The sequence below is a fragment of the Anolis carolinensis genome, chromosome 6 (genome assembly GCF_035594765.1).
Source record: "Anolis carolinensis isolate JA03-04 chromosome 6, rAnoCar3.1.pri, whole genome shotgun sequence".
Lineage (NCBI taxonomy): Eukaryota > Metazoa > Chordata > Lepidosauria > Squamata > Dactyloidae > Anolis > Anolis carolinensis.
In genome coordinates, this window is record NC_085846.1 from 42212370 (window position 1) to 42229016 (window position 16647).

Genomic DNA, 16647 nt, shown 5'->3' on the forward strand with positions numbered 1-16647 from the left:
AACAAAAGGATAATCTACCACAGTTTAATCCAATCTCATTCCGATCGCATGGACAATATAGGGCGAGTCACCCAAATTCCTAAAGGTGACTCACCCCCAGGGCAAACATTGTCATATTCCAGGCCAGGACGCCGCAGGAAGGCACCCTGTGGGGCCGTCAATGACGGCTCATCACCACCCATCACCACTTCCCGTCTGACACCCCAAGGCATATCTAAAATCTGAGAACGTGACAGGACCCCGGACACCCTTGATGGGTGCCATTAATTCCTTTAGAAATCGGCCGGGTCAGGATTAATCCATCCGGTCACTTCATTGTTTCAATAGCTCCCGCCTCCTCCTCTCTGATTGGCCCGAGGGGGGACAAAAAGCGGCTCCCCATTGGGCCAGCAGAGCAAGGCGGGAAACGAAAGCCCGCCTCGTTCAAACTCTCAGCCTATCTGCGATCAGATGGGCGGGGGAGCGGGGCGGGAAATTCAAAGGGCTGTCAGACCGAAACATTGTATAAATATGGCTTTATTTGAAACATGTGTTACGCTAGTAGATTGAATGATCGCTATTAGCGTCCTTTTCAGCTGAATCGCTTAATAAAAACTCCTTGGCGGATTTTCCTTCAACTTGGCGGACCTTCTTCATTTCAGGCTTCAGGTTGTATTGCGGCTTATATTCTTCTTTTGGCTTCGCCAAGGTCCGTTCCCTCAGGACCGGATCGGCTCTCTCCTTAAGGGGCCCGATCCCCCAGAAACGCGGTCGACAACATCTAGAGCATGCAGATATACCTCAGTTAACCAAGTATAAATATTCATTAGTAGTAGCAATAATAATAATAATAATAATAATAATAATAATAATAATAATATACTGTATTTTATTTATATTCCACTCTATCTTCCCAAGGGGACTCAGAGTGGATTACAGGTACATATATGGCAAACATTCAATGCCGTTATTCAATTGATAAAGACAGACAGTACATAAACAGAGGCCGGGCTTCCCTCTTTTCATCTCTGGTATCCAGCTGGGCTCGACTCGGCCATGGGGAGGTGCTGTTGTTTCATTTTCCATGCCGAGGAGCCTGTTGTCCATAGACATCTTTCCTGGTCAGAGTTTTGCCGGCATGTTTTTTCAGGGTGCCTTTTACCTCCCCACCAAAGTGGTACATATTTATCTACTTACATCATTGTTTTCAAACTGCTAGGTGAGCAGAAGCTGGGCTGACGGTGGGAGCTCTGGGCTTGAACTGCCGACCTTCTGGTCGGCAGGATCTTCTAGAGCTGGTGGTTGAATGCAATGTGCTAGCCCAGCCCACTGCTAGCCCAGAAAGTATAGAATCAGAGTTTAAAACAGAGATTCTCAACGTGGGGGTCGAAACCCCTGGGGGGGGGTCGCGAAGAGGTGTCAGAGAGGTTGCCAAAGACCATCAGAAAACATGTATTTCTGATGGTCTTAGCAAACCCTTTGGCAGAAAAGGCTGAAGATCTCTTTACTGGTTCGTCTCTTCTTTTTTGGAAACAGTTGGCAAATCCTCCCACAAAAAGCCAAATTTGCCGAATTCTATCCCAGCGTCTACAACTCCCAAATGTCAGGGCCTATTTTCCCTAAACTCCACCAGTGTTCACATTTGGGCATACTGAGTATTCATGTTAAATTTGGTCCAGATCCATCATTGTTTGAGTCCACAGTGCTCTCTGGATGTAGGTGAACTACTGCTTCAAAACTCAAGGCCAATGCCCACCAAACCCTTCTGGTATTTTCTATTGGTCATGGGAATTCTGTGTGCCAAGTTTGGTTCAATTCCATTGTTGGTGGCGTTCAGAATGCTCTTTGATTGTAGGTTAAGTATCAATCTCAGCAACTGCAACTCCCAAATGACAAAATCAATCCCCTCCCAACGCCACCCGTATTCAAATTTGGGTGTATTGGGCATTTGTGTCAAATTTGGTCCAGTGAATGAAAATACACCCTGCATATCAGATATTTACATTGAGATTTATATCAGTAGCAAAATGACAGTTATGAAGTAGCAACAAAAATAATTTTATGGTTGGGAGTCACCAAAACATGAGGAACTATATTAAGGGGTTGCGGCATTAGAAAGTTTGAGAACCACTGGTTTAAAATAACATGGAAAGAATAGAGATACATTCCAGTCAGTCAAGCAAGATCTTTCATTATTTTTAAAAATCAGAATTAACCATGTGCACATGTGCAATGAAACAACCAGCTGCAGCAAGCCTTGCATAAGTAAGGAAAATATTTATTAGAAAAATGTTTTTCTCCATAGTAAGATGCTCAGATGGACAGGAAAGTCTGAATCAGATGGTTTCAGCATCTCTGCTAATAAAAAGATCCTGGCACTCTTTCCCCTGATGCTCTGTCTGGTTACGTTGATCCTTTAGTCCTTCACAATGGCTTGGGATACTTGTCCTCTTTGACCTTTAGAACATGATGCCTTCTTGAAAAAGTCAAGGTCCAAAGCCATGGCAAAGACTGTGTTAGTTCTTGAATGGCTACTTAGGAAACATTTCTTGAGGATCAACACCTTACACAGCCTTCATTAACATTGTAGGGAAAAAATTGAGTAGCAAGAGCATTGATGGATGTTAATCCCAGCCAGGCAGGCAGATGATTCTTCTCCAGTAGCAAGATTGTGAATCCACACTTTTATGCCACATTTGAAAGGAGTTACCCAAGGTGCTGAATTTTATGACACATTCTAAAGGAGTTATCCAAGATGCTGGAGCCTATCTTCAAAATAAGTCCAGTGCATCAGATACTGCCTTAAAACTTTGGAGTAAATTTTGGACCAGTTTCTTCATCCTTTTGCCCTAGCACAGGAGCCATCAGCCACGCTGCTGGTCCTTCTTGTCTTACCTTTCCTACAGCTGCCCAAACAGAAAGGCCATAAAGAAAAAAAGATCTAGCATGGAACAATCTTTGCTGTGATAGGTTTGCACTTACAGTGAATCACACTTCTCAAAGAGTGAAAATATCTGCCTGTCCTCTTGCAGCTAAAACATGAGGATGAACCCAAAGAACCACCATTTATTGCCTCTAGATTGCAAATGCAGATGAGTGATTGAACAATCATTCCAATAGTGTTTTAATTTGTTGACAGATTTCCAAAGAGACGACTTTTGTTTGCCCAGGGTAAATTGCCACATATTTGTCTTCCTTACAGCGATTTGCTCTGTACATTGGGATACCAAACAAATGTGCACAGCATCGGAAAGCTAAATTATTACTACATGTAAATTATAACTACATGTCTTGCTACTAGAACAATTAGATAAGGTAAAGGTAAAGGTTTTCTCTGACGTTAAGTCCAGTCGTGACCGACTCTGGGGGTTGGTGCTCATCTCCATTTTTAGGCCGAAGAGCCACCGTTGTCCATAGGCACCTCCAAGGTCATGTGGCCAGCATGACTGCATGGAGTGCTGTTACCTTCCTGTTGGAGTGGTACCTATTGATCTACTCACATTTGCATGTTTTCAAACTGCTAGGTTGGCAGGAGCTGGGGCTAACAGCGGGCGCTCATTCTGCTCCCAGGATTTGAACCTGGGACCTTTTGGTCCACAGGTTCAGCAGCTCAGCATTTTAACACACTGTGCCACCAGGGGCCCCAGAGACACCTGAATTAAAAACACTTTCCATTAATTATCTCTGCATATTGAACAGATTAATGTTTTTGACATTATAAGGAGTACAGTGAGAATAATGGCATTGTCCATAAGATGCTTAGTCATCAAAATAGAAATCTTTCCAATAAGTCCTGAAGCTGCACTTTATACCATATGGTATGTAAACCTGCTCCTCCTACTTGCCAAAAGCAGCTGTCAACAGATATTACAAGATTTGTCTAAGGAATCCTATGGGGAGAACTTCTCAGGAACGGAGCTGGGAGTAACCTTTGGGTAGCAATATACAAATGCCCTGAGTGGTGAGTGAGGTTATTGTACTTGCTTAGACAATTTAGTATCTTCAGGATATGGATCTTGCCAATGGCCATTTTGCTCATTTAGAGTGGCCATTGGATCCTCCTGGAGAAGACAGGCATACGCATATTATCTTATAATGCCTTGATTACATGACAAATTCTTCCACTGTGAACACTATTCTGGTCCTAAATCATTTAGTCAAGCTGTCTTGCCTTTGGAGGGAAAAGTACATATGACACCCCACTCCCACTCTGCCACCTAACAATTCTAATGGCATTTTCTCAATGCCTCTTCCCTTCACCACATATTTCAAATGTCTTGTTGTAACATTCATCTGTATGCTTAATTGCACAATACTGGCAATTAAACCTCAATGCTCCTCAGCTATAAAACGGAATCCTGTTCTTGTGTGTTGACACAATATGTCCTTTCTAAAAACTACTTTTGTAAAATTAAGTTGGCCTTGTATTAATAGCATGTTTTACAACACTTATTAGTATTAATTATTGCCTACATCCAGGACTTTGAACAGCTCTTCTGGCCAGTTCTAAAATGTTGTGTTGGAATCTCGGGGCTGTTGTGAGAATGCAAATGTAACTTTATACTTTTGCGTGTGTGGAGATGATCTCATTTTAGGATTGCCAGGTGAGGCCTGCCACAGGCTCTGAGATTTCAGGACCAACTCTCTAAGTTTTAAGCTCTTGTGATATCACAAGGCATGTAAAATACGGATCTTATTAAACACTAGCTGTGCCCGGCCACGCGTTGCTGTGGCGAAGTATGGTGGTATGGGAAATAAAGTATTGAGGAATTGGTGATAGTTAAGGTAAAGGGTAAACGTTTTCCCCTGACATTAAGTCCAGTCATGTCTGACTCTGGGGGTTGGTGCTCATCTCCATTTCTAAGCCGAAGAGCCGGCGTTGTCCATAGACTCCTCCAAGGTCATGTGGGATGACTGCATGGAGCGGCGTTACCTTCCCGCCGGAGCAGTACCTATTGATGCACTCACATTTGCATTTTTCAAACTTCTGGGTTGGCAGAAGCTGGGGCTAACAGTGAGAGCTCACTCTGGTCCCCCAATTCAGAAGTTCAGCAGCTCAGCGCCATCAGGGGATATTATTTCCTAAAGGTTGTGAATATACAATATTTCGGGTTTTTTTTTGTCTGTTGGAGGCAAGTATGAATGCTGCAATGAGGGAAAATGATTAGGATGTAATGGCCTTGCAGCTTTAAAGCCTAAGTCTGCCTGTCCCCTGGGCTGAGTTGGTTGCTAGGAGACCAAGTGGGCCGAGATTAGTCCTCTAACTGGCAGCAATTGGATAAAAACAATTATTCCTTTCCCTCTAATTAGGACTTTATTTTTCTTTTCTTTTTGTTGTATCAACCTAGAGGCGTGGATGATGGGTTGTGTTGTCAAATTTCGAGGTTGGATGGCCTGTAGTTTTGTTGGTCGTCGTGATGCCATCACTCATTTATATATATATAGATGAAACCTCATTCATACAAAATGCTATCCAAATTTTTAAAAAATTGAGAAAAAGAAGTACGCACACTTTTCAAGGCATTGCTGCCACCCTGAGATTCCACCCTTTCAACCTGTGAATTGGAGAAAAAGGACCAGACTTTGAGATCCTTGAATTTTAAAAAATTATTTCTATATCTACTTGATGTGAGTAATGGCCCCGGATCCAGAATTTCAGGTTATGAGATGAGGTGTGCCAATTTTAGAAGAAAAAACCTTCCTTTAGATTCTCACTTTTGTCTAGAACTCTTCCCTAAGGCATTTTGAAGACTCTTGGCCCTTTTTGTCACTTGGAAGCAAAAAGGTGACAGGAAAGATTGCCAAAAGAATATGGAATTCCAACATTGCAAAAGAAGTGTAACTAGACCAAGGTGTGTACTCTGATTCGGGACATTAGTCTTGCATATTGCGCCTGCAGTTTCACAGTGGCTCTGCCAGCCATGGAGCTGCCACTCTGTGAATTATATTAGCTGTCATGCACTTACTTCATGTTGATTTACTCTTTTTAAGCTCCTGTAGTCATTAATTACCTTGATCCCGTCATTGTCCCTTTGCTCATTCTCATCAACCAATGACATTTACAGTGAACTCATGCAGTGAATGCTGGTCCTTGCTTAGCGAAAACTGTTCTAGCCACTCAGAAGAAGTGGCATTGGACATCCCAAAGTTTGTAGAAGTACTAATAAATATTGAGGGCATGCTAATTTGGATACATGACTTCTGGATTCATGATTTCAATTGATCACGATCATTGTGTCCTGTACATAAAATGTCAATTATGTGAATGTGGACATGCTGAAGTGTACACGTTGTTACAATATGTAAGAAATCAATTAATGTCTGTGTCAGAAAAAGTATTTATTCTTAAAAAAAACCCATGGTGCTATGCCATACAATCAATACATTACAATATTACAGTCAGTTCAAAACACTGCTGTTATTAAGGTATCAACATAAATAGTTTTTAAAATAGTTTCATACAGCCATCAAGCAAAGTAAAGATCCATTCTCTAATCTCACAGCCAAGTTTTCAACAATGACATCAGTAAATGGTAGAATTATCACAGAAAACAAATTAAAATACATTCATTCCGTGAGGTTTGCACAAACCCTTCCCAAATACGGTGCATTAGTTATGAAACACAGACTTTTAAGAATTATACATTCAATTCCTTCCCTTCTAAAGTGGTTGGGAAATCTGAGCATCACTTAGTCCAGACACTGGATATTTTAATCCAGGCAATCTGGGAGTACAAAGAATAGTTTTCAAAAGAAGGGATTTAGAAAGGAGTCTGGTGGCATCATTAAGGCTCATCCGTTTATTCCAGCATAAAGTTTCATGGACTCCAGCCCACTTCTCCAAATACAGGAATCATATAAAAGAGTCTGAAAGCCACAAAAGCATGTGCTGAAATAAACGGGTTTGTCTTAAAAATGCTACAAGATTCCTTTCTAAATGTTTCCTTCTGTTTTTATATTGCAGCTATCTTTCTGAAGGGGAAAAAAACCCAAGGCTTATAGCCTTATGACTTGCTAAGGAATTAGGGCAGTCTTTTTTTCTACTGTAGTCCAGACATATCTCGGAAGTGAACAAAGTGCAGCTCAAGGGTTATGTACACAATATATTAGGCCATGCAGTGTGGTCCACTTAAATCCTACAAACTGGAAAAAAATTCACAAAATGCAATCTAATCACGACACCAAAAACCCTATGAAGGCCATGGCTGGGCATTTCATAGCTTCTTGGGGGTAAAGAGAAAAATTTTCCTGACATTAAGCCTAGTCGTGTCTGACTCTGGGGGTTGGTGCTTATCTCCATTTCTAAGCCAAAGAGCAGGCGTTGTCCACAGACACCCCAAGGTCATGTGGCCGGCATGACTGCATGGAGCGCCGTTTCCTTCCCACTGGAGTGGTACCTATTGATCTACTCACATTTGCATGTTTTTGAACTGTTAGGTTGGCAGAAGCTGGGGCTAACAAAGGGAGCTCACCCCACTCTCCGGATTCAAACCGCCGACCTCTCGGTCAGCAAGTTCAGCAGCTCAGCGCTTTAACACGCTGCGCCATTGGGGAGTTTCTTGGGGTACAGATATTAAAATTATTAAAGAATAGAAATTGCATTCTGGTCACCTTCAATTTCAAAAAATGGACATGTGCAGCTCGCTGAGATCTATATTCACTTCTGACATAGCTGCTCATCCCAGGACTAAATTATATTTCTGGCCTGGCAGTAACTGTTGACTCATTTAATAGTCTTGTATCTTAAAGAGTTTCTTGGGCACAACTCCCAATGAAGTAGATAAGATCCACAACAGAAGAACTTTCTGCCAGATAGTTATATTCAGCATCAACGTTTCTTGATGTAAGAGGATCCTAATGAAAACCTATTGTGGGTTTTCTTGGCAACATTTGTTCAGAGGGGGATCCGAGATCCCATCTTTACTGACCATTTAATGCTGTGTGGCCAAACAACAAATTCCCACTAAAGTACACAAAATAAAGCCCTTAACGCGCATTGGTGCTCTGTGGTTTGTGTAATCACATCCAGGCCTCAAACTGGGTCTAAGATTTCCTACATAATCTGTACAACGAAACCACTTTCTTCAATACCGGTTTGAAATTGCATTAAGTGGACAGTGTAGATAGGACCTGAGAGAGTGTGATTTGACCAAAGTCACCCAGTGGGTTTCCATGGATGAGTGGTGATCTGAAACCTGGTATTCATCACTTCAAATTACTACATCACACTGACTCTCATTGATACATTAAGCACATTTATATTTTCATCCTTCTTTATACTTAATGTGGGTCACAGTAGGTTTACAACAAGTAAAATATATAGAGTTATGAAAATATTTCTTTTGGATTACTCTTCCAGAATACCCCAAACAACACAGTCAACAAAGCCTCTTGAAGTTAGTAGTTTCACAACATGCGTAACAGGGGCATCTAGCACTCTGATTTGATCAGATGGGTATTATAAAAGGTAGAAATAAATACGTTTTAAAAATGCGGTTTAGTAATAAATACAAGTAGAAAATAGCAGTGCTGCAATTGAACAGTTTGATTTTTTACAATCATCAGAAGCAGAACATCGGTTCCAGCTTTTCCAACACAGGCTTCGCAAGTACTTCATCCTTTTTCTCTCTCGCACACAGCGATCTCTAATGATAGCGCCAACTCCATTTTCAGTGCTTCCTTCAGAGCTTGGTGTTCACCTGCAAAAACCACAAATATAATAATTTGCAAATGGAAAAATGTGAAAGTATAGAAGGGAACGATGCCTTCTTTCCCATGCTCTTCATTACTCTCCATTATTAGGGCCCATTAGCAACTAATAAAGAAAATTAATTGGGAACTCATCCGTTGGAGTTTGCAGGAGTCACTTTTGCTAGATACACACAAACACACTATTCTAGGCCATGAAAACTGTATTTATTTTTGTCTTAATACTATAATAACTGTTACTGTCATGTATGTTGAAGTCAACTTCAACACATGATAACCCAATCATAAAGGGCTTTTTTGGTGCAAGATTGAGGGTACATCTATACTGTAGAATCAATGCAGTTTGATATCACTCTACCTACCATAGTTCAATGCGTTGGAATCATGGGAATAGTAGATAGCTTTTATCCTAGAGCTGTAACTATATTAAACTCCATGGTTTCGCACTGATGTGACATTGGGGCTGTGCGGCGGTGGTTGGAGTGCAGAGGGATGGTTTATTTATTTATTTTATTTACAGTATTTATATTCCGCCCTTCTCACCCCGAAGGGGACTCAGAGTGGATCACAATGTACATATATATGACAAACATTCAATGCCATTAGAAAAACAACACACAGACAGACACGGGGGCTATTTAACTTTCCAGCTTCTGGCTTTTGTGAAGGTATGCTCGATTCTGGCCACAGGAGGAGATGCTGCTTCATCATCCACTGTGACAATGAGTCCTTTTGATGGAGTACTTCCTCATCCACATATGCTGCTGGACATTTTTATGATGTTGTAAATTAGTTAAATTACCCTCCCCACATAAGCGGTCCTAAATTTTCCTACTTGACAGATGCAACTGTCTTTTGGGTTGCTTAGGTAAACAACGAGCTGGGGCTATTTAAAAGTCAGGCACTCAATCCAACTAGGCCTTTGAACCCACGACCTCTCAGTCAGTGGTGATTTATTGCAGCAGGCTACTAACCAGCTGCGCCACAGCCTGGCCCGGTGGTTATGTTATTTTGTGATGTGTACTGGGAAAAGAATTTAATTTTGTTGTGAAATAATACACTGACAATAAAGCTATTCTATTCTATTTATAAGGTGTTTAGCCTTCTCTTCTAAAGCGTGCTTGTGCTGTACCAAGCGACATTTTCCATGATTCCAAACTGCATTGAGGCACGCAGTTGGAGTGGTGTCAAACCACATTAATTCTACAGTGTAGATGCGTTCATATTCAGAGGAGGTTTGCCATTGCATTGTTCTAAGGCTGAGAATAATAATCATCATCATAATCATGATCATCATCGACAAAATTACGATCTGTCAACTGCAAAAAGCCACCTTACTGAAGTCTGCACGCATCATCCGAAAATACATCACACAGTCCTAAACACGTGGGAAGTGTTCGACTTGTGATTTTATAATACGAAATCCAGCATATATATCTCATTTGCTGTGTCATACTATGTCTTTGTGTCAATAAAATAATAATAATAATAATAATAATAATAATAATAATAATAATAATAATAAATTTTATTTGTACCTGCCACCATCTCCCAGAAGGGACTAGGGGTGGTTTACAAAGCACTCTAAGTGCCACACATAAAATAAAACAATTATACAGACATAAAAGTGACAATAACATGAGATTACAGCCACAAACATCTATGTGTTACTGGCTCAAAATCTCCTGAAAGGAGATCTGAGTCCAGTACACATACCATTACAACATACAAGCCCATGCTATCATAATTACATGTCCTATAATAACAGGGCAAATATTCTATATACTTTGAACAGGTACATTATCTCCAGCAAGGAAAAGCTGCAATATTTCTATTTAAGACACACTTTACTTCCAGTAATTTTAACTGTTTGGAGAACGAAATCACAAGTAATCCTAGAAAGGTGTTGTACACATGCAGATCTAGTTAACATGTTTTGCAAGTACCTGTTTGAGAATCTTGCTGATAATCATCTTGACCCATCGGGAGGTGGGATCCAGGCAGACTTCTTTCCCAGACTTCAAGGTGGCTCTGTTTGAATGAAGAGAGCAGGGTTACATCACTGGAGGAGGCATGGATTTCAAGAAATGGGATGGACGGGTTCAGAAGACTTACATGACTTCAGAGACGGGGCAATGTGGACCTTCAGGAGTGAGCTCTATGTTGGCAAAGTGCTTGGGCGCAATCACCTCGGAAACCTTCTGAATGCACCGGCAGCGCAACTCCCCGGTCATGGGGGCCGCTGTGGAGCGAAAGACAACAACAAAGATTCTCAATGCAACTCTATGGATGTTTTTTCAAAATTCATGCTGAACATATTTTCTGGGGCTTACGAACATGCATGTTCACTGTAGAATTAATGCAGTTTGACACTACTTTAACGGCCTATGGCTCAATGCTATGAATGGCATTGGATGAAACATATAGGTTTCTGTGTCAAGTAGGGACAAAAATATTAATAAATATTAATTATAATAATATTGGTAAAATAACTGGGCAGTCAGTTAATTGCATCTGCACTGTAGAATGCATGCAGTTTGACACTACTTTAACTGCCCCTGGCTCAATGCTAGGTATGCATGTTACTGAGCAAAACATATAGGTTTCTGTGTCAAGTAGGAACAAAATATTAATAAATATTACTAATTTAATAATGATATTGATAAAATAATCAGATAAGTCGGTTAATTGCATCTGCACTGTAGAATTAATACAGATTGACACTACTTTAACTGCCCATGGCTCAATGCTATGAACGGCATTGGATGAAACATAAAGGTTTCTGTGTCAAGTAGGAACAAAAATATTAATAAATATTAATACTATAATAAGAATCATATTGATAAAATAATAATATTAGTAAAATAACAGGACAGTCAGGTAATTGCATCTGCACTGTAGAATTAATGCAGTTTGATATTAAACCCTTGTGCCGGCTGAACTGCTGACCTGAAGGTTGCAGGTTCGAATCCACAAGATGGGATGAGCTCCTATATGTCAGCTCTAGCTTGTGGGGACATGAAAGAAGCCTCGCAGCTAACACACCCAGGCACACTCTGGGCAATGTCTCTGTAGATGGCCATTTTTCTCATGCCAGAAGTGACTTGCAGTATTTTCACAGGTTGCTTCTCACATGATAAAAAAAATGGAGCCCCGGTGGTGCAATGGGTCAAACCATTGTGCCAGCAGGACTGCCAACCGAAAGGTTGGCAGTTCGAATCCAGGGGGCGGGGTGAGCTCTTGTCTGTCAGCTCCAGCTTCCCATGTGGGGACATGAGAGAAGCCTCCCACAGGATGATAAAACATCCGGGCATCCCTGGGCAATGTCCTTGCAGACGGCCAATTCTCACACCAGAAGCGACTTGCAGTTTCTCAAGTCACTCCTGACATGAAAAAAAAGCCAAAACAGTACTTATGGCTCAATGCTATGAACATCATTGAACTAAACATATAGGTTTCTGTGTCAAGTAGGAACAAAAATATTAATATTAATTAGAGAAGGCTAAAGACCTTGTAAAACTACAACTCCCATGATTCCACTGCACTGAGCCATGGCAGCTAAAAGGATATCAAACTGCATTGATTTTACAGAGTCACTGCACTCTGAGCAACCACACTGAATTAGTCCATCCTTGTGTTTCCTAATGAAAATCATTTAATTTAATTACAAGAATACAAAACACTGCCTCCTAGCTTAAGTTACAGAAAAAGAGAACATCGTGTTATTGTTGCTGCTCTATCTATGTATATAGAGGCCAACTGTATTTCTCGTGCAGCAATACAATTATTTTATCAGTATCTGTTGCTTACTAATAAGCAGTTCTTAAGAAACAGAAATGATGTGATTAGAACTTCCTCAAGTCATGCTAAACTTAAATAATCTCTTTCTACATTCCAAGCATCTGCTATGCAAACAGTTTGGGATTAGAAGTGTTTTGGATTTCTGGTACTTTTGGATTTTGCAATACATGTATTTGAATAGACATACTTAATGCGGTATCCTGGAAATGAGACCCAAGTCTAAACATGAAATTCATATACCGGAATGTTTCATATATACTTTATAGACACAGCCTGGAGGTAATTTTATCTATAAACATAATAAAAGTAAAGATATGTATGTATGTGTGTGGCTGAGGTGTCCATTTCCACAGGCAAGCTCCCACTTCCACAAATAGCTATAGCTCCCACTACTCAGGAGACACCAATGGCCCTCCCTCCAATGATATTGCAGTTTATACAGAGTGCTGGGATGTATAGTTCACCTGCAATCTAAGAGTACTCTGAACACCAACGACGGACCTGGAACTAACTTGGCACACAGAACCCCCATGACCAACAAAAAATACTGGAGGTCTTTGGAGGGATTTATAGGAGTTGTAGTTCACCCACATCCAGAGTGCATTATGAACCCAAACAGATCTGGACCAAACCTGGCACATATACCCGATATGCCCAAATTTGAATACTGGTGGGTTTTGAGAGGCATTGGATTGGACATTTTGGAGTTCTAAGTACTGGGATGTATAGTTCACCTGCAATCAATGAGCACTCTGAATTCCACCAACAATGGACCTGGAACTAACTTGGCACAAAGAGCCCTCATGACCAGCAAAAAAATATTGGAGGTCTTCGGGAGAAATTCACTTTGATTTGGGGGAGTTTTAGTTCACCTATATCCAAAGAGCACTGTGAACCCAAACACTGATTGATCTGGACCAAACTTGGCACACATATCTGATATGCTGAAATTTGATAACTGGAGGGGTTTGGAGGGAACTGACCTTCCTTTCTAGGGGTTGTAGTTCACCCACAACAAGGGAAACTGACCTCTACCGATGATGAACCTGGACCAAACCTGGCACACAGAACCCCCATGACTAATTCAACCTACTGAAGGAGTTTGAGGGGACTGACTCACCATAGTGGGAATTGTAGTTTACCCTACAGCCAGACAGCACACTGAACCCCACCAATGATGCATATAGAACAAACTTGTCCAACATAACAAACTTTCAAGTACTGATGGAGTTTCTGGGGGTTAACCTGGCATGGTGTCATTTGTAGTTAATCCACAACCTTATCCATTTTGTACAATTATAAAATTGACCTTTTCAAATATCCTGGGTAACGCCAGGTACCCAACCCTGTTCTAAATAATTCTGTGCACACTGAACCATCGGAAAGCAAAGACATCACCATCTCAGCCACCCATGTGGGCAATTTTGGATTACTTCAGATTTCCAGATAAGAAAAGTCAACCTGATACGTAGGTATAAATAGTTATGGGTCGACCTCCTCATAAAAATCCCTTTTCAAGTTAAGAATATTTTAAATTAGGAATATTCAACCTATACATACTCATATCACTATGTAACACAATTTCATTAAAATTCTGTTCCTGGTTTCAAAGGGTTAAGGTAAAGGTTTCCCCTGACGTTAAGTCCAGTTATGTCTGACTCTGGGGGTTGGTGCTCATCTCAATTTCTAAGCTGAAGAGCCGGCGTTGTCCGTAGACACCTCCAAGGTCATGTGGCTGGCATGACTGCATGGAGAGCCCTTACCTTTCTGCCGGAGCGGTACCTATTGATCTACTCACATTGGCATGTTTTCGAACTGCTAGGTTGGCAGAAGCTGGAGCTAACAGCGGCCGCTCACTCCGCTCCCGGGATTTGAACCTGGGACCTTTCGGTCTGCAAGTTCAGCAGCTCACTGTTTTAACACACTTTGCCACTGGGGTGAAAGGTTATTTCCTGTTTAATTGTGTGGTACTTACTTTGAAAGTAGTTGTTATAATCCAGAAACTTTGTTTTTGTGACTTCCACAAACTATGTTGAATGTGTTAAGACTCTATGACAGTGGTTTTCAACCTTCCTAATGCCCTTAATTGAGTTTCTCATGTTGTGGTCACCCAAACGTAGGCACACAGAGCTCCCATGACCAACAGAAAATACTGGAAGTGTTTGGTGGGCATTGACCTTGAATTTAGGAGTTGTAGTTCACCTACATCCAGAGAGCACTGTGGACTCAAATAATGATGGATCTGGACCAAATTTAGCACAAATACTCAATATGCTTAAATGCGAACAGTGGTGGAGTTTGGGGAAAGAGATCTTTACATGTGTTGTAGTTGCTGGGATGTAAAGTTCACCTACAATCAGAGAACGTTCTTAACCCCACCAACGAAATAATTGGGCCAAACTTCCCATACAGAAGCCACATGACCAACAGAAAATACTGGAGGAATCTGGGAGGAATTGACAGCGATTTAGGGGAGATGTAGTTCACCTACATCGAAAGAGCACTGTGAACCCAAACAACGATGGATCTGGACAACATTTAGCATGAATATCTGAATACCGGATTCGCCGTCTGGTTCCAAAAAGGAAGCAAAGGACAGGTTGAGAAATTTTCTCTGCCAAAGGGGTTCCGAAGACCATCATAAATATGTGTTTTCTGATTGTCTTTGGCAACCCCTCTGAAATGCCCATTCGACCCCCCCCCCCCCCCCCCGGGTCCTGACCCTCAGGTTGAAAAACGCTGCTCTATGAAACATTTATTACAACATTTATATCATTTTAAAAAACTACAGCAAAATGTGCTGCAGGGTGTCCCCCAAAAACAAAGTTTTTGCAGTTCAATAAATTTTCCCCCATGCTTTTTATGATAAAACCAGTTAAGAAATGACATTTATAACCGAAGAACAAAAATTATGTTACAAAGGCCCTTTCTAGGTATGACTCTACACCAGGGGTCCTCAAACTTTTTAAGCAGAGGGCCGGTCCACAATCTTTCAGATTGTTGAGGGGCCAAACTATCATTTGAAAAAAAAACAAACAAACAAAAAACAACAAAACCGAATTCCTATGCACACTGCACATGTCTTATTTGTAGTGCAAAAAAATATGAAAGAACAACACAATATTTAAAAATAAAAACAATTTTGACCAACGTAAACCTACCAGGATTTCAATGGGAAGTGTGGGCCTGCTTCTGGCCAATGAGATAGTCAAATTAATGGGGATTGTTGTTGTTGTGTACCTTCAAGTCATTTCAGATTTTGGACGCGCCTAAGTTTAAAACTGAAGGCGGGGCCAGGTACATGACCTTGGAGGGCCGGATCCAGCCTTAGTTTGGGGACCCTTAGACTACACTGTCATATAATTCAGTTCAAAGCATGTTATATGGCAGTGTAAAAGGGGGCTAAGTAGAGGTTTACAATGTCCACTCGGGGTGCAGACTTAATGCAGTTTGACAGAGCTTGAATGCGATGCAATCTCTGCCAAATAGTTCTGCTACCTCCCCAAATATGAATGGAGCTCTGGGGCCAAACTGCAACAATCCTTACTTAGATGTATCCCCAGCAACTGATCCTTGCAGACAGTAAGACCTGAATGCATAACAATTAGGGAAGAAGTTGCTTGCAAAGGCAGATGGGCCTCCTGGGCTGCTTATGCTTACCTTGAATCTGGCAAGTGATTCCCAGCAGGAGAAGCAAGAAGGCGCAGCGCAAGGCGGACCGAGCGAGGATTGGACGGGACTGGCTCATGTTGGAAGGTCTAGGCTGCAAAGAGAGGGCGCTCTGAGCAGCTCCATCCACCCAAGGTGCTTTTAAGCCTCCGGAGCGAACAAGGGGAGGAGCCGGGCCCTACTTTTGAACCCCTGCCAGGGCTTTTCTGTAGAAACCGCCCTCGAAGGGACAGAGCCAGGAAAACTGAAAACCCCGTGGACAAGTTCTTTGGAAACAGTTGCAGAGATGCGCGCTTTGGCCTCTAGAGGGAGACTGCGCTGCAATTTTATTTATTTCATGTCAAAAGCATTGCATACATTAGTAAAGTAAAGGTTTCCCCTGACGTTAAGTCCAGTCCAGACCAACTCTGGGGGTTGGTGCTCATCTCCATTTCTAAGCTGAAGAGCCGGTGTTGTCCATAGACACCTCCAAGGTCATGTGGCTGGCAT

General features: G+C 41.5%; 1 protein-coding gene across 1 annotated transcript; it reads right to left on the minus strand.

Annotated features, from left to right (window-relative positions):
* Positions 1-6299: 6299 nt before the first annotated feature.
* On the minus strand, positions 6300-16305 carry LOC100553449 (growth-regulated alpha protein). Its single transcript, XM_003222410.4, has 4 exons — positions 16150-16305; positions 10804-10930; positions 10635-10719; positions 6300-8678 (listed from the first exon to the last, which is right to left on the minus strand). The coding sequence occupies exons 1-4, from the start codon at positions 16235-16237 to the stop codon at positions 8661-8663; spliced, it is 318 nt and encodes a 105-aa protein (XP_003222458.2). The 5' UTR covers positions 16238-16305; the 3' UTR covers positions 6300-8660.
* Between the last annotated feature and the right edge of the window lie 342 nt (positions 16306-16647).